Below are 23,521 nucleotides of genomic sequence, written 5' to 3'. Positions count from 1 at the left end.
ATCGATTTGTAAAATTTAAAATCAAAATTCACCTATTGTTCAGTTACTAAATGATGATTTGAACATTTTTAGTCCATTGTTCATTACAATAATGCTTCATGCTTTCACTGGTGCATAGTTTGGATTTTGTCACGGATAGGGCAATTTGCAATAGTTAGTTGCTCGTTCGACTTTCTCTAATGGTAAGCATTTCCCAAAACATGTGTTAATTTATATTGCCCACTGTCACACTCAAACCTCTTAACCTGATGCGAGGTGATTCATGCAAATTACTTCAGGTGTAAATGGTTTTTGTTGTACGTGTGTCGTATAATATGCTTTTCCAACTATTTTTTTAAATAATAAAAACAGCGGGCACAAAAAAGAGCACTGTCCCGATTAGACAGGGGCGTGGGTTCAATTCTCACTCGATTACAGATTTTTTAAATTGTATTATTATTTTCTAAATATCACTTCAGATGTTAATCAAAATCATGTCTGCATTTAAAATTCGATTATTCATTTTCAAGCAATACCATGCAAGTCTCAATGCCAACATTAGAAAAAAAAAAATCCACGCCTTTGTCTAAACAAAGCCTCCCTCTATTAGTATCGCGTGGAAAGTTTGCCATTTTGATTTTAATTTCTTTATATTTGAATAGTATTTTTGAATACCCGTCTCGTAGAAGTAGCAGTAGAACCTACCCAGTTCCTAACAATATTTCGGATTTATTTACGTGCACCCGTGACTGGCAGCTCTGTTTTCTTTGTTCTGATTGAGCAATAAAGCAAGCTTCTAATTAGCTAACTGCATTATTCACATGACCTGAACAATCTCACGTAACGTGTGTATTGTTCGATTCCCTTGGCCTCCTTACCTCTTAAAACCCAAAGTGCCGATCTGAAACGAATATTCCTGACGAAATCACACGTTTTAGACCCATACAGCAACCCGATGATGAAAAAAATATATACTGGAAGTGCTCTAAGCTTTATGACATTTAAATTTTCCCCCTTTTGCCTCATAGTAGTGGGTGACAATTCCTGAACTATCTGGTAAATTACTGTCCTCTGATAACCCTAGCTACACCTCAACCGAGTGGAGCTACCGATGTGCTTACAGATTTAGCCAATTGTATTCATTGCGGAAGAACACCAGTGTGGCGAACACGGATGCATTTCCGCGCATAGATTTTTATTTTGATTGATGATAAGCAATCATCATGCAAGGGCATGCAAAATGCTAATGCTTAACCCTAATACGGGATTGTTCAATGCGTCGGAAGTTTTACTTTACTACCTACATACATATATCAATAGCATTTTAATATCGTCACTAGACGTTCACCTGCTGTTATGAAACTATGTAGGTATAATAGCAAACATTTTTAAAAGGTTTGTTAATTTAGTTAATTATGTTAAAGATTAAGATAAGGGAATTGCAAATTCCCATGAGTTGACTGTTGCCTAATAAATAAATTATCCAACGAAGGTCCAAGGTCACGAACGATCTGGTACGGAACCACGCATTACGCATCGCTGCACCGTTATTTAATTAACTAAACCATTGTTTTTATCTAGTAAATCGACCGCCGAAAAAACGTCACAAAGTTTAGGACTTATGGACGACAAGGTATAATATTTAAATAAACGTATGTTATAAGTAAGTCTGTGATTATAAATATCAAAATGTAATTAAAAATTATAAAATGTAGTAAAAGTTATTTGGGCTCGTCCGGGATTTGAACCCGGGACCTCTCGCACCCTAAGCGAAAATCATACCCCTAGACCAACGAGCCGACATTAGACATGCCGAAATATCGTTTCTTATTTTAATGATCTTGGTGACGTAAAGTACATAGGTATTCGTCAGTACAATGTAAAATTTTCGAAGCTTCTAAACTAATTTATATCTTCACAATTAATTATTCCAGACAAACTTTGTATAATCTGTAATAATAGATATTTTACTAGTCAATTTATATAGGTATTTAACTATTTTCTAAATGCAAATCAGTGTTTTGGTTTGATCAACGGCACCAACAATTTAAAAGTAAATTAAATACTTCTGTCTTTACACAGGATATGAAGCCTTCCCTTAAATTTTTTGCTGAAGTGTACAAAGGTGAATTTGTACAAAGGTGTAAAAAGGAGTAAAATCATAAAACTATATTATACTATTTACATTTTTCTTAAATAAACCAATACATATACAAATTTTCTTAAATATAGCTATACATATATGAAGAAAGCGACGACGTTTTATCTTGATATGAGGCATATCAGTCTGGGTGTACTAAACTGTATCAACTCTACAAGAATTGTTATCAACTAAGAAAACATATTCGTGTTAATAAGAGCTATTATCTAGTGACAGAGTTCGTCCGAAAGTGGATCACGACGTCGGCAATTGATCAAATTGAACAGCCTCGAGACTATTGCTCCGCACAGCCTAGTTTCGTCGCTGCCATAACTGACCTTATGTCTATGTTGTATGGTTCAATATCCAGTGTGATGTGGGGAGGGCTAGTTAGCTAGTACCATGTCCCCGCTTTGATGAGATGCAATTGAAGACGCTATCGTATAACATCACAGTTTAGAAACCGTTACTGTTCTTAATTCTTATTGTAATTTATTCGAGCATCCTGATAACTTTATCATGTTTAGATATGTCGCAATATATTATAGAGAAGAAATTATCGCATTTTGATAAACACGTCGCAAAGCAAAAACGGGTACATCCGAAAAAACATGATTGTTATCTAAATGTATGGACCTGTTAACTAATATTATAAACATTTATTTAATTATCTTTGGAAATACCATTTGGATAGGAACAGTCCCGCGGCTTCGCTCCGCTTGAAACATCGAGTTGATGGCTATCCAGAACTCGATATTTCAAGCGGATAAAAAATAAAACATATGATAGCTCATATGTTTTATTTTTTGAATCGACCAGTAGTGCAATGATTTATGCTTTCAAATAGACACACGAATATCATATCCCTACAATATTAGTACAATCTTTACACTCTATTAGCTTCTATTTTAAAAGCTTTTATTTAATTTGTTATGTTTCTACTAGGGTTAGATAGAAACATATATAGCTGATCTAAAATTCTTAACGGTAACGGTAACCTCCCTAATATAGATTATAAACACACACTTCAAGTAATTCTTCACCATTACCAGCCTGTAATAGACACTGTACCCAAGGGGCCTCACTGTTAGATCCACTCCGTCAGGATAATAAGTAATGGTTCTTGTGAGATTGTTTTCATTGAGGTTAATAAGTCTGTGGTTTTTATAGTATTAAAAAGATCGAATTAAAGCAATGCACATATTGATTTTCGTCTTATCTTGTTCCAGGTTTGGTGTCAATCTCGGACGGGCACGTGGAGTTCGACCCTAACGTGAGCTGGCAGACTCTAGTGGTGCACTACTTGGGGCCTATCAGCTTCGTCTTCTTCTTCATTATTTTCGGCCTCATGCTGCCCATCGCCGGGTACGTACGATGTGAATTCTTCCGAATTGATCTAAGCTGATACATTCAGATCGTCTGTAATATTTATAGTATGTATAATGGGCAAATGTATTATATTTTATTTTGTAATTAAATAAATATATTAGGACAAATCACACAGATTGAGCTAGCCCCAAAGTAAGTTCGAGACTTGTGTTATGAGATACTAATTCAACGATACTATATTTTATAACAAATACATATATAGATAAACATCCAAGACCCGGGTCAATCAGACCGGGGATCGAACCCGGGACCTCTCGGTTTAGGGACAAGCACTTTACCACTGCGCCACCGAGGTCGTCAATGGTATTTGGGTATATCCTAATTATTAAGTAGCATTATGACAATATTTTATAAACTTTTAATTAAGGCTCATTGTGCACCAGCGCTATTGATATATTGCTAAAAATTACATCATCATCTTGTCATTTTGTTTTACCACAAGCGAACATGTGTAACCTTTTGCATATGACTCAGCGGAGATTCAACATGGCGGTTTCATTGCTTGCTGAAATTACTAAAGCAGAATACACTCTAAAACAGTGGGTGTATCTTAGCATGGACACACCAGAATTTGGGAATAATTTAACTGGTCTTTTGTTTCTCACGGACCAACGGGCTTTTTGATGTAACGCTCTTGCGGCTGATGCCTCGCTTCGCCGGACATGAACGGAATTATGTGAAGAGCGGCGACGGAACACGCCAATTTTGCCACATCCTTCGATTCCCTTGCCCGCCTACATGAGATTTTATACTGAATTGTAACAAGAACCGCGACTGTTTAGTTGCGATCCTTGTCAAAATAAAAATCTTCGGTGGTTGTGACTACAACAATTTATTTAATCATGTAATGTAATTTAAATAATGTAATGAATTTCAAACACAATTGTTATTGTTTTTATGAATAAATCTACAAAGAAACTATAAACTATTCTATAACAAGTATGAGCCATTTCAAGTATGAAGTAATAAGCATGAGGCTCTTCAAAAAGGGCGTTTAAATATTCCTTCTCGGGTGCTGTAGTATGTGGCTTCCATTAGTTGCAGTGACCATTTTCTATTAGTTGGACCTTATGCCTGTTTCCCTGCTCAGTAGCGTAAAACATCTAAACGTTCTAGAGGTGACATAACTTTCGTATTTAGTTGGCGTAAATCGCTTTTCTTATGTTTGCTGCTGTGGCCCGAGGTCTAAATACATTGCTGAATCCTTTGGCTGAAGGCTTTGGGGAAGTTGTCAGTTAACTATGGCATTATTATATGTATCTTTATAAATTGTGATAGCTTTGTTGTTATGGCAAGGTATAATATGATAAACAAACGTGTATTGCTTCCAGTTTGTTCTGGTGTTGCTGCCACATGTGCCGCGTGGGGCGGCGGCGGCGGCCCTTCGACCGCAAGCAGGACTCCTGTCTCCGCGGTGTACTGGCTATCCTGCTCATTGCTCTCCTCACCATGTTCCTGTAAGTGTTTGGACTAGCGTCGATAACCTCTTTGAGGTTTAATATAAACGCAGGTTCAGAGTTATGGAACCACCAGTGAGGTACAAAATAGGTATTATAAAAATTTTTAATAGTGAATTGATTTTAAAATTTTAGTAGTTAAAGTATATTATTGATTATTAATTTTCAATTTCCGTGCGAAGTGGAGAGAAAAAAGGCGTATTCGGCATACATTGCTGTATTTTTATTGCGGTAATTTTCATCCCGGAAAACTGACTGTTCCCGTGGAAAATACACGGGGGTAACACCGCGAAGTGTAGCCAGTTTGATGTAAATGTACATGGTCAGGTTCGGCGTGGTGTGCACGTTCGCGACGGAGCAGCAGGTGGAGGACGGCGTGTCGTCGCTGCCGGACGAGCTGCACAACGGCACGGGCACGCTCCGCCAGCTGCTCAACACCACCGCCATGGGCGTCCAGCTCAAGATCAACAAGTTCTCCAACTTCAGCCAGCAAGGCATCGCTGCCATCTTCCAAGGTTTGACCTGAAATTTTGTACACACTCTAATGGTGTACCAAGGAATGTTTCCCGAGGGACGATGCCGATAATTTTACAATAGGGATCTTGGCTATAGTAAAAAAGAAAAGAGAGTTTTTCCCAATTATGAACTGTTTTTTTTAAATTGCAACATAAATGATCATATGAGTCACAATTGAAAATTCGACATGGCATACTTGCGACTCTTGATAAAGAGGAGGGAAGCATGTTGTGGAACATTCCTATAACTCTGTAGTTTAAGGTTAGCTCGTATTCATCAATTTATAATATTACCAGGTTGACGTTAATTCTAATCGTTAGGATTAGATTCTAATATAAAAACGAAACTAAGTTGGTTTGTTTCCTTGTTACTACTATGCGGAAAATAAAAGTTCCAATAGGAAATTCACGCGGGCGAAGCGCGGCCCAAAACTAGTAGACTATAGACATATAAAATAGCATAAAGATGTACAAAAAAGATGTACAAAGTTATCGTGTATGCAGGCATCAGCATCAATCTGAAGGGTCCGAGCCGGCTGGGAGTGTTCAACGCCGCGGCTGTGACGTCGCTGACCCAGATGGTGGACCAGCTGGACTCGGTGCAGGCGGAGCTGCGTTCTGTGCAGCAGACCACCTCCACGCTGCGCTTCCAGGCCGGCCAGCTCAACTCGGGTCTGCATTCCTGTCGATTCCAAATTCAAATCATTTATTCAGAAATTAGACCTTCACAGGCTTTTTCTCGTCAATTTTTATATTAAATAGTTATTTCTCACAAGCCAAAAACTACTCACATTTCGGAACGACACTGCTGAAAAGAAATGGCGAAAGAAACTCATTTGAACAATGTTGGTCCCTATCATGCCAGAAGGGCTTAGCATTATTATTGTTTGTGTGTTCCTTTTTATGTACTACCAAACAGGCAATGTACTACCAACATCACCTGATGCAAAATGGTCTCGGCAGCCTATGACAGGTGTCATACGCTTGTTGCCGACTTCATGGCTTAGTTTTTTCCACATTACTTTCATCGATGATATGGTTCTTTCGGGCGAACGACGTTGACGTTCGAATAAAGACTTATCAGTTTGATCTTCACAACAATTGTTTTGGGAGTGCATACAATATTATTTTCTTTATTTGACACTACCAAGCCGGCAAACGAGATTCCAATGGTCAGTGGTGACCGCAGCCTACGATACAATAACGATGTGATGTGATGGCAGGGCTGCGCAAGGTGAAGCGCAACCTGCTGCAGACGCTGGCGAGCTGCGATATGCCGGCCTGCGTCAACCTGCAGCGCAAGCACCGCATCGGGGAGCTCAACACCGACATACAGTACAGCCAGGTACGGGTACGGGAACCTAGCTAGCTCCTGTCAAGTCCTGTCACTCGTCACCATCGTGATATTTTACATTACATAATGACATATATTTTTACAAGCTTTTATTTAACTCGCAATATTTAAATTCAAATTTCAAATTCAAAATTCTTTATTCAATTTAGGATGATATACATCACTTATTGACGTCAAAAAAATTACTTAAACTAAGTCTACTGCCGGCTTCCAAAGCGCAAGTAAAGAAGAAGCGGCGCAACAAACTTCACCGCAGCCTATATATGTTGTATATATGTTGCTGTGTCTCGGGTGGAATCTTACAACTCAAATTTGAAGTAGATCTTCAATCGATTGAGTTAAAATTTTGTACACAATTTTAGTTTGTATGACAATGCATTACGAGCATTATGATAAGGATACAGATGTGGGAACTCCGCAATGGTTTACTGCACGGACATGATTGTTTTGGCACACATTGAGTTTGCGTGCAATATATTTGTGATAACAATAAAAGCTTGTGTTAAAAATGACATTTTTGTAAAGAACTTATTTTTACTAGCTACCTAACCTGGCTTCGCACTGTCTAATATGCTGTTTTGTATGTATAAATCTTCGATAATAAATCGTCTAAATATTAACAGTGAAAATTGCATCACAATGCTATAACTAATATTTTCATGGAACATCACCAGATGCTTTTGGAGCAGTAGGTCTCCCTCACACTTGAGAACAGCTGCTGCCCTGTAGGTTAGTCTATTAGAGTATTAGACAATCTATTTCCATCCTTTATAATTATGTATATTGTGTAAATGACTGTCAATGCTACAAATAATAATATTCCCTGCCATTTCATGCCATCTTGGACTAGATGCTTGACAAGTACTTCCCCACCGTAAGTATCATATTGTTTTGTGCGCCATAAAACTTTCATATTGTTTATATCCTTCTTGTATAATTTTGTTACATTTGAAGACATGTCATAAATAGGTAAAGTACTTCGATAAATTGCTTCGGCAATGTTCGAAGGAACGATCTAAATCCGAACTTTACAGGCAATTGTTATGCAACAACAGCATTCCCAAGGAATGTTGACGTCAATTAGGTAGTTAACTCGTAAAATCACAGCCAAATCTCTTGGTTGTGTCGTCACAGTACAAAAATAGAATATTGTTTGGAGCATTAAAACTGTAGATTATAATATGCCATGTACTTTCCATATTGCTTGTGAGAAGCGCGAAAAAAAGATTATAGCACCATATTCTGTCAATCGTATTCATCTACACTACCAGTCTGTCTCCCGAACGACGCAGGCGACTTATACGAGAGAAGGTAATAAACCCACTCTATATAGGGCAGTTGTTTACGACATCTTATGCGCATGTATTATAAATATTAACAGATGAAACTTTCTCTCGATCGTTATCGTGGATTGTCACATTTAGCAGAAGTTTCATGTCCGCCTGTCACTAGATGCCGGACGTGACGGATCTGCTGAACAACGTGACGGCGCTGATCGACAGCAACATCAAGGAGGAGGTGGCCGAGGGCCAGCGAGTGTTCCGCGACATTCAGACCAACATACAGCGCACTCTCGACCAGCAGCTGCCGCGCGCGCGCAGCGTCTACTCCTCCATCAGTGAGTGTTACACTGCCGCTTGGTGGCGGTACTTGTATACTTAACGGTCTACAAATGTAGTTGATGTTTGAACATTTTGAGTGTTTACATGTGTGAAGGGGGTGAAAATGTCGATTTACGATTGAGTTTTATAATTAATTTTTCATTTCGATTGCTTTAATTTTAATAATTCTTTATGTACAGTCTACAGCTTATTAACCTACGCAAACGTGCCGCTACTACCGCATCATTGAGGTTCATGCAGGGTAACTTGATGTGCTGTTGACTGTACTCAACATAATAATGTAAATGTAAAACTCACAAATAGGAAACTTAAGCGCAATGATATTGAATATTTTTATAGATGTTTTTTTCCGATAGATCCGCGAAAGAAAATTGAAGTTTTTGCATTCTAACCGAAACAAATATGAAGAAAAATATATACGAATTGAATACACATATTATATCCAGATAAGGACCTGGAGTCGGTGGTGCGGTCGGTGGAGCGGCACGTGCGCGCGGCGGACAGCGCGCTGGCGCGCGCGCAGCAGCGCGTGTCCGCGCCGGCCGCCGCCGCCGCCGCCGCCGCGCGCTATCGCCGCTACGCGGGGCTCGCTCTCGCCTCCTCTCTGCTCCTGGTCAGTGACTGTGTCTGAGGGTCGACTTATTACCTTCTCAATTTCAAACACAAGTTAATAATCAACTACACCTGAGTCAGATTGGTGTACAAACTCATGTGGAACGAGTGGGATTCGAATCTGAGAGTTTTCGATCCTCAGATGGAAGTCTTAACCATTACACCACCACCGCTTCTTTGCTGCTTCTGACATTAAAACATATTCCTCTATTTTAATCCTACTATAATATTATAAATACGAAAAACTGTGAGGATGAATGTGTCTATGTGTAATGTGTATGTTTGTTACATTTTCACACAAAATCTACTGAAGGCATTATCATGAAATTTAGTAAAACTTTTTTGTCCGGAAATTCCCACGTGAGTGAAACTCCGGAACGCAGCTAGTAAACTATATTAGGCTTTATTTAATACTAGCGACCGGCCCCGGCTTCACAATATACCTATTGTATACTTTATTAGTTTTACCCGAGTGAAGCCATGAACCTTGCCCGAAGAAGATTCAAGTATATTATATAAAATGTGATTTTTCAATGGATAGTATTATTACTGATAATATTTATTTATATATAGACATATAAAGATTAACAGACAACATCCAAAACACCTGCATGCTAGTCAACACAAAATTAAACTAGAAATTGTGATTAGATTACAATGTCAAATTGGTTAGATATTTTACAAAATCATTATTAAATGTTAGTATAATAAAGTCATGATAATAATAACACGTTATACAATGAAATTAATAGTATTGAAATAGGTCAATACATTTGGGATAAATACACTTATGGAGTGATTGAATAAATCTGTGACATTGTGTTTAACGAGCATCGAGCATGTCCCCGAGCAGTCGCAGGGCTCGGCTGCGTTCCGGTAATAACACTATGCATTGAAAAATCACATTGTCTAGTGGTCAAAACCGCAGACAGAGCGGGAAGCTATTTTATACTACATAGTATAAAATAGCTTCCCGCTGTCTGCCCCTATGTATGTTTAGACCTTTAAAACTACGCAACCGATTTTGATGCTAGTTTTTTTTAATAGATAGTGTGATTCCTGAGGAAGTAGTATAATTTACTATGGTTTAATCCAAGCGAAGCCGGGACGAGTCGCTAGTAATATATAATAAGGCTATGTAACATTGACAGAATGAAACCACTAGCCATACTACGAGCTTAAAATATGTATGACCACGTTCGTAAAAGGGTTAGAGTTGTTGTCGTGTTGTGCGGCAGATAACGCTGGTGGTGGCGTGGGGGCTGCTGTGCGGCGTGTGCGGCAAGCGGCCGGACGTGTACGGCGCCTCCGACTGCTGCAACAAGGGCGCCGGCGCACGCGGCCTCTACTGGTGACTCACTCGCCTTATACTTACACTTGCTGGGTTATAATGGAAAATTATCTTTTTCTGATTGGCCCGGGTCTTGGATGTTTATCCATATATGTAGTATCGTTAAGTTAGTATCCCATAACACAAGTTTCGAGACTTACTTTGTGGCTAGCTCAATCTGTGTGATTTGTCCTAAAATATTTATTTATTCACAATATTTGTTGTAACAAACGCTGTTACTCGGGTCATACTGAACTTACTGGGTAACAACTGTGCGGGGAGGAGGGGCCGCTCCTGATGCTTCTCATTCGCGTTGGGACTTGGGAGCTAAATAGGGGATTGTAACTTTAAAAAAATAATATTAACCAGACACGTCCTTAAATTTTTTGTGACAATCTTGCATTGTAAGCACTGGCGGTTGTTGCGAATCGCACGATCTGAATCTTATTAATGGTTAGTTTTCCGAGCGTTTCGAAAGCTGCAGCCGCACTGTCATTACAACTTTTCAAATTTTAACAAAGACAATTAGTTTTACTCTTGACTTTAACATAATTAATCTGTACTGTGGTAATGAAACTCTCTGAGAACCACCATAACCTGTCCGTCTGTCACAGTGGCATGGTGCTGATGTTCCTGCTGGGCGGCGTGTTCTGCGTGTTCTGTGTGGCGTACTTCTTGTTGGGCGCCGGCGCGCAGCGCACGCTCTGCGACCCGCTGCGGTGAGTCTGTCTGTCTGTCTGCTGGTGCTGCAGCACGACCGACATATTCTTTAAGTATACAGTTGAAAGGAAGACTATCGTTTCGCTCACTAGTTTCAATTGACAGCACTAAGCTTTGTATCATGCGTCCGATGGACACACATATAGAAACGAGCACAACACACCGACATGCAGACAAATATCACTATTTATTTACAAATATTAGCCCGCTGCTTTGATTAGTTCGCTCTGTACATGACGATCCACCATATACGGAGCGAACTAAACTTATATTTAACAACTTATATTTTCTTTGTTAGCCAGATTTTTAACACATACTACAGTGCAAAGGTTTAAACTATGTATTTTTATTCTCCCCAGCGACCCGATGAACAACAAGATCTTCCAGTTGGTGGACAAGTTCGTGAACATCGAACAAGAAGTGTTCAAGGCGAAGGCGAATGAGAGTTCCGGCTTCAACGTCAGTTCGCTCATCGTGCGCTGTCACCGCAACGACACACTCTATGATGTAAGTGAAAAGCTTCTAGTGTCGACAGCGAAAGCTTTTTGAAAACATTCAATAAAATTTAATTTTTTGAAACATTTTTATACTTTTGTTTCTCTAGCAAACATCTATATACAATATCGCCTGCCTACTTACATGAAAAAATATTTAAAAAGTTAAAAATGATCACTTGGGTTAACCTGAGTATAAGGTGGAATGACTATAATCGAAATTCCACTGTGTTTTCTCAGGACACGTGCGCACGCTGTAGACAGAATTTTCTAGCAAAAAAAAAAAAAACTAAATGGCGGATTATATGACAGTATTCTTCTCGATCCGCGCAAAGAAACAAAAATGCAATGTATAAGGCGATGCGAATGACACTTGAGCGAGAAAATGCGCAACTCAATGATATAATGTAATTCCGGTCAGATGTTCCAAGTGTCGCGCATACTGAACTCGAGCCAGACGACGCGCGAGCAGATCGAGCTCGAGCTGGCGCTGCGCTCGGCCGAGCTCACGCCCGTGTTCCCCACCGCGCGCGTCGTCATCCTCAAGGACAGCGCCAAGCGCAAGCTGCGCTTGCTGGCCGACTGCGGCCTCTCAGACTTCCAGTTTGATCGGTCAGTCAGTCAGTCAGTCAGTCAGTGACATCCTATCTTACTCTATTCTATCAACTGCTCAAAGCTGTGTATCATTAGTAAGTTGTGCATTGACGTATGTTGAGTTTCTACATACAGTTTTTGCGTTGTCTATCAAATTATTTTTCAAATGATCGAGATGTACACATGTATTATTTAGTATTAATAATAATGAGAGAGAGAGAGATAAAAGAAATCATATATTTCTCTTTCCTATTCGAGCGTATTTCGAATTTTTTCCTTAGCCATCGAGCGTCGGAGTCTAGGGACCGCTTCAAATACTCTTAATACACAAAACGAGAATGACGAAAGAAACTCATGTAAACAACGTTGGCCGTCGTCATAAAGGCCGCCAGAAAGGTCGTTCACGATGATCATAGAGTAACGGTTAACCCAGGATCCTGTCGGCGCTGGAGACGAACATGACGTCGCTGGAGCTGCCGGCGCTGGCGCGCACGCTGCAGCGCGCGGCGCAGAGCGCGGACGCGCGCGCGGGCTACGGCGCGGTGCCGCAGCAGCTGCGGGCCGCGGCCGCGCAGCTCGCCGACCTGCACCAGGACATCGTCACGCCCATGCTGCGACACACCGCCGCGCTCAACGTACTTATATACTACTACGTCAACATAGCTGTTTGCAATTTGATCATTTGAAAATAATATCGAACTTTTCCACATTTATCCTCACTGAACATTTTAGGGATAAGATGACGAATACCCTATATAGCTGTAATAGCTATATAGGGTGATTTCTTATTCATTGCTATTATTTTATCTACATGCTCGGTCCATGGTACGGAACAACTTTTCGTATGGAAGCAATTTCGAAATCACAGAAAAAAGCTGATTCATACATTTTCCACAAGTTAGGTATTATATTTTGTATAAAACAGTTAATTTTTTTTCGCGATTTCGGAGTTACCCCCATACTAAAAGTTGTTCAGAATCATAACTGAACATGTAATCAAAATAGTGCCAATATATTAAAAGTCAACCTGTATACTTCACAGCTATTTCAGTTTCAATCAACAGAATTGATAACGTGAATAGTCTATTTTGACTCATCGTGCTTCTCAAATAACTTTAGGTAAAAGTTTTCGCCGACGGCTAGCGCCTGCTATTTGTCTATCTAGTCTTCTGTGTATGTAACACAATGTATGTATCACAATAAATTGTGATCTAACAGCAAACAGTCAACAAGCTTCGCGACACACTCCGCTTCAACCAGACGTCGCTGAGGGAAGCGGTGTCCTCTCTGCTGCACTCCACCGCGCAGGCCGAGGAGTTCCTCAACGAGAAGGGCGAGGAGACTGTCAGGCAGGTGGGTGCTCATTGCTGCACTCCGTCAGATGCGATAAATACTCGTTTATGAATAGATATAACACATTTTATTTTACGTGAATCAATTTAATAATTTCCCATCAGCTAAATCTTATCCAAAACAATCGTAGGACTAGTATTTCATTGTTGAGTTTTGTTGCATTTTTTTATGAGCAACTTTAATATTATTCTCTTCATAGTCGTATTCTTCATGGCTGAGGGTCGTTGTCATTACGTGGAAAGAAACACACACAACAACTTTCTTGGCATTATTAATGGAGTGGTTTGCCATTGCCTTCTCCATTTCATACCCAAGTTAATAATAATCAACCAGTGTGCAGGTTTCCTCACGATGTTTTCCTTCACCGGAAGCAAGTGGTGGTCGATGAAAACTACTATATATGAGTCAGATTTGTATACAAAGTCAAGTGGTACAAGTAGGATTCGATCCACAGACGGGCGTCTTCACCATTACCCCACCACCGCTTCCTTCCTTCCTTCCTTCTTAATATTATTATTATAAATAAATAAAAAAGGATGTGTTTGCAGCTGGTGGAGACCGTGACGAAGTTCGTAGCCAAGAACGCGATGGAGGCGCTGGACAGCTTCATGTCGCCGTCGCTGCTCGGGCGCTGCGCGGCGCTGTCCGCCGCCTACAACCGCACCGCCGACGCCGTGTGCGTGCGGCTGCTCAGGCCTGTCGTCAGTTACACCTATTATTATGAGCTTATCTATTAGCATTCGTATTTTTACGCCCATTTGCGTCTCTCATCGGGTTACAGGAATATAGTTAGATAAGTTTGTTCCGTGTCTGTCGTAGTCACGCACAGTCATGAATCTGTAATGGAATTGGGCAGGACAACTGGCACGTCGGTGTAATGTAGGTGCAGTAAAGCACTGACTGAGTGCTGACTTAGGACAGGTGGAAGAAGAAGTGTCAGATGACCTGCAATAGGTAGAAGACATTTTTTTTATTTTGATGACTGTTCGAAACACCATTGAAAAAATACTGTGATGATGACAACTTCAAAGATATGACAAAAATAAAATCACACATTTTTGGACTCGTTAAAACGCTCAATATTTAATTATACTCTAACGTAAGGTCACAATTGAGTAATATCTTAGCAAAAAAAGCTATGTTTGTTCGACAGCCACCCTATCATTGCGTTAAAACAAGCGTTAAATAGAGATTGTATCGTGTGATCGCCAGAACGGGTTCTGGCTGTCGGTGGGGTACTGCGCGCTGCTGCTGGTGCCGCTGCTGCTGGTGAGCGCGAAGCTGGCGCGGCTCTATCTGCAGGTCGACCCCTACCCCGGCCCCCTGGTCGAGGCGTAAGTACTTATACTATTTCACTACTACACCAACTCACACACATACAATGGGATATGAATAACCAAATAAAAACAACGGGGATGTATCAATATCGAATTTCAGCACAATGTTGAATAGTTTCTGTTCTGATGTGGTTAAAACTAAAGCGAGAAACAGACATATGGGATCACTACACAAAGGCGTGTTTGTAAATCGCTTCTCAATATCGAATCTTTACGAGACGCAACCAATCACGTTGCGGCATTGTGACGCAAAGACAATCCTGTCAAATCCATTTCAAATCCCGCGCTAAGGCCTCATGATTAAATTCTTGTTACACTACACAAATTATTAACTACGAATCGTGTCATATTAAAACAATTGAAACTGAACACAAATACATTCTCACAAGTTTAGAATGCGCACGCAATGATTTCAGCTTCAGTTGTTTTTCTATACCACCACATTACTCTATGGTTCTCCTGATGACAAGTTATGTATTTAAATAGATGGTTGAAAGTCCTACATTCACTTTATGGCAATTCCATTAAGAGAATTATAGTGAAAAGAAAATTAAAGTCTAAGAAAATTTCTGAAACTATCTAAGATAGATTTTCAATGATCCAAATTTTGCGCACAGTGACGTTCATTGAAACATGACCTCTGTAGATGTAGTTTACAACAAATTAGCGTACTGCTCTCTGGCAGGCTTAATGTAAAGTGTATCTAAAAATAATGATTTAAAGCTCATTTTTCAATTAATGTGGTCTCGCTGGCTGGGACTGGTGCAGTGGAAATAAAACTATCACAATATGTTTAATTGAAAAGGTCACTAATTGACTAGTCATGATAGTTTCAGTACTTTTCTTAGAAATTGTATAGAATGTGAACACTTTTAAGACATTATCATTCATCAGCCATCATTATGTTTATTGTACGCATCTGTCAATAGTATAGTTAAGCTAGCAGCTCGACTCACAGCAGTCCGACCGTGATGGTCGAAATGCTGCGATACTCAGCGAACCAATCACAGCATGGCATTGTGACCCAATACATGCACACCGTAATGGGATTGGTTCGCCGTGTCTCACTGCAAATAGTTTCAACAGTCGGTATAGAATTTCAAACTGCTACTATTATAATGACAATTGCGTACAATTTTTTTTGTGTCATTTTCAATTAATTTGATTTGTTTTCTTACTTTTCGTTCTCTATAATTTGGAACTGTGTTTCGTTAATTTAATCTGATTATCGGTGTGTCTGTCTTGGGTTTGTCGCACCCCATCCCGCATCGAATGCTCCACCGTCCAGACCACGCCTGTCAGATGTTTGACAGATGTCAAATATGACAGGTGGAATGGGACCCACTACGCTATGGAAAGCGTAGTCCCAGTCCTTCCTTTTTATGATGTTTATCCACTGTGTGCAATTTTAGAGTTGATTTAATGACTATCGAGATGATTTACCGCATGGGGTATTCAAACATTGGTTATGCCATATTATTTGTGAAAGTGTTTTCCCTGTCCCTCTACATGGTTACTTGTGGAACATCCAGTTAGCAACTCACCAAAGCTAGAAAAATCACATGAAAAACAAAAAGAATAATCTTCGAAATTCTCATTTTGAATACCCCAGCTAAGCAAAAATGCTCTAACCGCCTATCTTGACAGCGTGGGCAGCGCGGCGGCGAAGAGTTAACAGTCTAATATTTCAATTGGTCTTAAGAAGCTTCAAGAAACGCCCATGATGTTGACTATTTGGCATTGTTGCACATTACACCGTCGTACCTTACGGTGGTTCGTCAAAATTATACAAAATTAATGGTGGTGTATTTTTGTGGCATTGAAAAGATCCTCTCATTAGTCTTATGTTAGATTTTTTGTTCAAATCACTTGTATATTGTGTTCAACCCTTGCAACGCCACAGTCTGATATGCATTGACAATAGATGTCTCATATGAAAGAGTTGACTTTGTAGGCCAAAATTTAAATTCCATGGGATTGTAGAAGTTAATTTTCCTGTAAATTAGCAAACGAAGCATACCGCGCATTGATTTGTTTTTTATGTTGAATCATTCACCATCATCCGATCGGCTGTGTACCTAGGGTTGTAACGCGGGGTGTTGTCGGCAGTAGCGAGTATGAGCCGATGTGCGCGGCGCGCGGCTGGTGGCGGTGACCCTACGCCTCGCACGGTAACCAATCAGGCGCCGGCGATTTGATGCTACACCACAACGATCACTACACATTGAATGTGATAAATATTGTTTTATAATTGTTTATATTTGGGACAAGGTCTGTTATTCTTACCAAATGTATGTACTGAGTGCCTACTATTTGAAGTTTTAAACTTTGCCATGAATAATATGTTCAAGTAAAAAAAGACCAAAAATATCTCAATGATATTGCAATTCAACTATCGTGTTTTGGCCATTATTGAGTAATACTTTGTTAAAAAATATACTCACTTAATGGGAATGATATTTCTAAACGAATCGTTAACGTATTCTCGACAAATTTCTGAACGAAGTAGAGATCGTCCCAGTTTGAGCATCAGTCGTCAGCGCCCTCATCGCCCGTAGCGCCTGCCATTCGTTCGCTCGATCGCGCGCTCATCGGAATGTTAGTTCATTTCAATTCCATACAATTATTTATTCGTCAGAATAGATACTACTTTTAAATATTTTTTTGACACGATAGAAACGATTGTCCATATAAGTCGATCCTTAAAATCTACTGAACTATTACTGACATGGAACTGTTGATAATTTAGGTAACAATTAACAAGACAATACTCTTTTTTAATAATTTTGTCGTACTATAACGTAAGTCATAATCAATTTGTTCCTATACAATGAAGAAAGTCTTAGTGTCCCGATGAGCTCGCGCAATTTCGGTGTTCCGTGTTGTCTTGTATTTATAATTTTTACATTGACATATATAGTCGTTGTTAGGCCGTCCGTAACCGTAGGCATGCCGCTAGCCGCGCCCCATACTGCACGTATTTCAAGGTTTTACATCTAGACTAGCTCATATCAATGGCCCGATCATAGGCAGGCATGACAAACATATGCCAAACCTTTGGTCTGGATGTGTAGTCACCTTGAAAACTGATGTAGTGTCGACCCCATTTCCTTTGCAAATCCCTGTATGTTGTGCGCACTTAGCGATGTTTTCTTTTACTTATCTTTTGTTTGTTCAATCATCTGTATCCATTACTATAATATAGTTATATTTCAGACTGACATCGTATATTTAGCGTCAAAAGTTATCGCTTACTATATAATAGGCAGGAGTAGTTATTAAATGTTAATTTACTTGGTATATATTATATTTTTATTTAATTTCAGTCCTATTTATTTTTCCTCTTTGGGCATGCGCGCCTATCTTCTCTCAAGAATGTATTTCCCAAATCCAATCTTGTCATCTTGTGTAATGTGATTATATCCTTGACACATGCCGTCCCATTTTTGCTCTTAGCTCTTTTAGTTCCAAATCCTGTTGATTATTGAGTGGAGCGGTTCACTGAGCGTGTGTTGTCTGTTCCAGCGAATATTTGTATGACGCGTACGCGGACCGCGATAACGTACCCCTTGCCAAGTAAGTGCTCCGGTAGCCGCCGCTTCGCATGGCTTCTAGCGCCCGCATGCATCTAGATAAGCTCGATTATGTCCTAACTTACTATTTATCCGGTGGAGGTTGCATGGAGACCCGCATGGCCGCCCCTAGCGACAGACACTTATTTTTCTGTTGGTTTATTTTAGTTTTTATTCAGTTCGGATAGGGTTTTACGAATGTCAATGGACACAGTCAATATTGACTAATACACATTCAGCGGCTCGAAAAGGAGCACGCTGGATATCGAGGGCAAGATCGCGGAGTGGCGCGGGCGCAGCGCCCCCTCCGCGCCCTCGCCCTCGCCCTCGCCGCCGGCCGCCGCGGCCGCGGACTCGGCGCTGCTGGTGAGCGTGGGCGGCGAGGTCATGTGCACCTTGGTGCCGGCCGCCACCGCCGCGCTCATCGACGATCTCAAGACCAGGCTCGACGCTAAGGACGAAGACAACGAGTCTGGCATACATGAGTCCGAGTAGTTCTGATGATTTGTTACTTGACAAAATGATTAGAAATATCATTCGCGTTACTTTTGCAACAAATTCTTTTTTGATAAAATATTTTTGTGTAACATTCATATTATTATGTAATTTTTGATATTTCGTGCTAAGATTTCATGGAACTGATTCCAAAGAATCACTAGTATTTAAATGAATTTCTCGATTTATTTAAATAGGGACACCACGGTATAAAAGAATAATGTGTCTTTCGTTTAAGCTAATTTTTATAAACTAGTTTGAAACGAATCATTTTTGTACTTTTTTATACGGTTTGGAATGTTTATATAATTATTCATATGAGGAAGCCACATCCCAGCGTGAGACGCGCACGTCTTCCAACCGTGCCAATAAGGCATTGCAACATATCCATATCCTTTAACATATTGTGTAATACTATACTAAACTACACTTTACTTTGTACTTACGTACAGTACAACCATTCTTGAAGAACTTCGCCGATCCAAAAAATATATGCTATTTAAACACAGAAATATAATTTCTGCTTGTTAAAGTGGTTTATCAATTAAGGAAAAGTATTCTAAAGTCGTCTAAATATAGACTTAAGTTTTGACCGGGATAAGTGGAAGGAATATACAAAAAGACAAGGATGTCAATGTTTCAAATGATAAACCACATTAACGCTTGAAAGTACCCACTCAGTAGCACAAGTACACGCTTATTCTGTCAAAATATGCCTAGCGTGTTTAGCGATACACGCTTAGCGTGATTTTGCTAACAGTACATACAGTTTTGTAAATCCAAACAAGCATTGGCATTGTGCCATAGTCAGGCTGCGTCGCAGTCAACGTGTGAATAATATTAAGCTTAGGTACAGTTATCGTATTAATCAATGTTACCTCCAGTCGCTTCGCTTTACGATCATAAGACGTCCATGCAGCAAACGCTTGTGCCTCGCACTTTCACTAAGTTTGACAATCACTGGACTATTTCTGGAGACGACTAACATTAAAGTAAAGATTTTAGCGATGTATCGGCCTTTATTGTTAGACTGTAAAAGAAATATTAATGTAATATAAAGCTTGTCTTGTCAGTTACAATTGACATACATGTTGCAAATATGAATTAATATATATTTCTAGCACCGCATCAGTAGAAAACTTAAAAAAATATTATACATTATGTATTAATTTTCTATAAACATCTTGTTGTTGTGGAAATATTATTGCAAATATTCGTGTTAGACCCACTGAAGTCAACCATTATTCGACAGCTCTAGAAATTTACTTTAATCCTGTTAGTCGTCTGTCCAATATTTGTCGATGGTTCCTCTGTCCGCATACACTAACGCAACTCTCGTACAACTTGATATAATAATATTCATATATTCGCATACTGTAGCTGAGTTTTACCCGAGAGTATTTACAATTTTGAACAAGTTTATCTCGTATTTTGATATTGACTGTACGTAGATATTTGTATGCATTTTCAAATTAGTCCAATCTTACCATGATAGATAGGAATTTGAAATTGTAATTATTAAGGAAAAATGTTGTGGCGTTTTTGTCTCATTTAATTAATGGTAATTTTTGGGATAATAATATACAATTTGGAAGTTTTTATGTAGTTATTGTAACAAAATTGTTGTTAATTATAAAAAAGCTGTTACCAAATACAGCACTAGTTTAGAATAGATGCGAACGAGTATTATTGAAATTTTTGATATTACATTTATTAATATTAATGTTCGTGTTAAGGAGAACACAAAAAGCTTTTTTCGAATAAGTTATAAATTACTTTATGTGATGTATACCATATATACACATTGATATTGTAAGTCTGCATAATACTATATTATAACCATATCAAACGTCGTCAATGTAACGCAATTTATTTGTGCCATATTTAAACGTATAAATATTAACCTATGTAATTTTTCAACTGGCACTGAAGCGAATTGAAATAGAGTAAGCACGCTGATGAACTATAATCAGAACAAAATTAGTGTATTTTGTATCGATGACGTATATATTGGTGTGGTGTACATTATTGTTATTTGATATTTTGTAGATTGCAAGGCCAATGTTTGACATTTGTATCTGCATAATACGTAAGATAATCATAATTTTAAAAGGAGACGTCACATACATAATAAATATAGTAACGTATTAACGCAGCCAAATTAACCAACTTACAATCAGATTAGTACTAAATTTAAAAGACAAATAACCTTAATTTACTACATTTTTGTTTTGTATGATTGTTTCAAATATTTTAGTAAATTATATACCAAAAAGTTAGACGAGATACTGTTCATAGAGGACCATATTTCCCTACTTTATTTATACATTTGATGAATAATTTCTTAAGAATGGTGTCTCGTCTACGTCTCTGAAGTGCCATATGTCAGTTATTGTGTATGAGTTACTCGGTCTCATGTAGTACGAGCCTGCCGAAGAAGCTCGCCGGAGTGACACGAAGCAGGCGAAAACACTGACACTGCTGGTGGTAACCTCCAACCATAAGTAGACGCTTCGTCTTTCCTTTGCATGTTGTTGTTTTGTATTTTTTGTTTAGGGCGGTCAACATGGCTGCATTTTAGGGACACGAGTAACGAGGATAATGCATATTAATTATATGGCAAATTTACTAGGACGCGTTAATAAGTTGAACTAACACGCATTGGAATCTGTTAAAAGTTTGTTCATCCAAAATGTACAAACATTTCGATAAACTGAAAGCGGAAAGTAAATTTTAATTTATTTTATCATAATCAAATGACAGTATCATAAAATTATAGTTTTACTGCTTTGTTAGCTAGTAAATTATTTTTACACAATAACGTCGGGGCTTCATTTTATATTTTAGTTTGTCGACTGAGCTCATTTTGTAGCTTAGAAACTGGACGAACATAAACTTTTTTTTACAATTCCTTTACTCGTGTCACCAGTCCTTATTATTTAACATTGCATGCCTCTATCCGAAGATTGTTTGTTGTTGAGTAGAAAATGACTGAAGACGTAGGTAAGTTCTTGAAATGTATAGGCACGCTATATGCACACTATAGGTTTCCTAGCAAATCTCCGCTTGATGGTAAGGTGCTAAGCGTTGGTGGAAGTGCATGAAGCTATATTTGACTGACAGCTTAGAAATTTTATTGTTTTAGTTAGTCGTTTAAACTTTATTAATAATTAAAATATATTATTTATTTTTGCATGTCTTATTGTACAGAGTAAAAGCAAGTTGTCAAGTGTTTACAAGAATACAATGTAAAGTTTTATATAGTTATAATTATGTCTATTTGGAAATATATTAACAAATCCTTATGGTTCGAAAACCTGACGTTTACGTTGTCAATGGTCTGTTGCAATAGCTATTGAGTATGTTATTACAGTTTAGTCATACATATTTTCCTTATATAATTCGTAAATATCTCATGTGATGCATGGAGCTTTATCACTGCTAATATACTTTATATGTATTGAAATATTTTAATGACCTTTTTACGGAGTTCGAAGTTCAATAAGACTCCTCTAAAAAGTGTCTCCATAACATTTGTAGCACCATTTAAAATATCTAGGAAATAATTATTTTGATTCTGAAAGCCTTTGAGAGAGGTTTTATATCCAGCCGTGGCTGTCTTTTATCACCTTTGAGAAAAGGACATTTCTCATGAGAAATAAAAGCATTATTACAATAACGAATGTATTTTATAGCGCCTACAAGATGGACAAGCGGGTCGCGCGAGGCGAGCGGTGCGGGGTGGGGCGGGGCGGGGCGTGCGGCGGGGCGGGGGGCGCTGCGGGGGGCGCCGCGGGGGGCGCCGCGCCCAGGGCCGGCGGCGAGGCCGTGGCGCCGCCTCTCGACACACACCACGCGCGCAGATATAATGATATGGCGCCAAAGTAAGTATTCATCAGTATTTTTATTTAGGTCCATTTTCTCCTCATATCAGTCCATTATCACCGACATAAAAATCTGACAACATAAGCACCTTGAGACAAAAGTAATTCCTTCACGGTCAAAGCGGGAAGATCCGCCTAGCGTGTTGAATAAATAAAACCCGAAAACAATAGTTGTGACGCGGTCCATACGCACGGCAAGGTTTCACCACTCACCACTAGGGTTCCCCTTTACCGTCTGTAAAGGGGAAGCAACTTGAGACTTTAAGGAAAAATTTTCGATCGAATAGTCTAAACTATAATGTTTTGATTACTAGTACTAGGCTCGTTAAAAATCAGACGACGGTAACACTTAATATCATTAGGCGCACTTTTTGTATAGCTAACATAAATTAAATTTACTACTATTCATATGATTTCAGTTACTCAATTAAAGCCTGTTCTCAAGTTTAATAAATATTTACAATTCGATGTGGGTTTTTTTCAAGAGGTGATTTGTCTTTATTATTTTTTCCATCGTGTAATATGAGTAACCATTTATGTTATAGATTATTTCCTCACAAATCCATATTTGTTTAGTTTAGCATTTAATAAGTAGTTTTATTACGTGTTTTCTTTATCAAATATATAACGATAGAAGATGCAACGTTATATATAGTAAACGTACCTTTTCATGT

General features: G+C 38.9%; 1 protein-coding gene and 1 non-coding gene across 6 annotated transcripts in view; one reads left to right on the top strand and one right to left on the bottom strand.

Annotated features, from left to right (window-relative positions):
- Positions 1–23,521, top strand: part of LOC128673418 (prominin-like protein) — a 43,842-nt gene that overhangs the window by 16,874 nt on the left and 3,447 nt on the right. The window contains exons 2-19 of one of the 5 annotated variants that reach the window (XR_010370019.1): positions 3,349–3,484; positions 4,840–4,965; positions 5,293–5,480; positions 5,985–6,152; positions 6,704–6,825; positions 7,685–7,708; positions 8,287–8,452; positions 8,903–9,069; positions 10,307–10,419; positions 11,013–11,117; positions 11,478–11,625; positions 12,034–12,224; positions 12,640–12,841; positions 13,425–13,559; positions 14,108–14,260; positions 14,772–14,893; positions 18,708–21,447; positions 22,659–22,707. Coding sequence is in view for 4 of the 5 variants with exons in the window: in XM_053751234.1 (XP_053607209.1) it covers positions 3,349–3,484; positions 4,840–4,965; positions 5,293–5,480; positions 5,985–6,152; positions 6,704–6,825; positions 7,685–7,708; positions 8,287–8,452; positions 8,903–9,069; positions 10,307–10,419; positions 11,013–11,117; positions 11,478–11,625; positions 12,034–12,224; positions 12,640–12,841; positions 13,425–13,559; positions 14,108–14,260; positions 14,772–14,893; positions 18,422–18,472; positions 22,659–22,847 (2,506 nt within the window). In the remaining variant the exon portion in view is untranslated. The other 4 variants (XM_053751234.1, XM_053751236.1, XM_053751235.2 and 1 more) reach the window with 4 other exon arrangements.
- TRNAP-AGG (transfer RNA proline (anticodon AGG)) lies at positions 1,707–1,778 on the bottom strand. The gene has a single exon. It is a non-coding gene; the product is annotated as a tRNA-Pro (tRNA).

This window comes from Plodia interpunctella, chromosome 11, assembly GCF_027563975.2.
Source record: "Plodia interpunctella isolate USDA-ARS_2022_Savannah chromosome 11, ilPloInte3.2, whole genome shotgun sequence".
NCBI classification, from domain to species: Eukaryota; Metazoa; Arthropoda; class Insecta; order Lepidoptera; family Pyralidae; genus Plodia; species Plodia interpunctella.
Note: the sequence above shows the minus strand (reverse complement) of the source record. Positions and strands in the feature narration are given on the sequence as shown.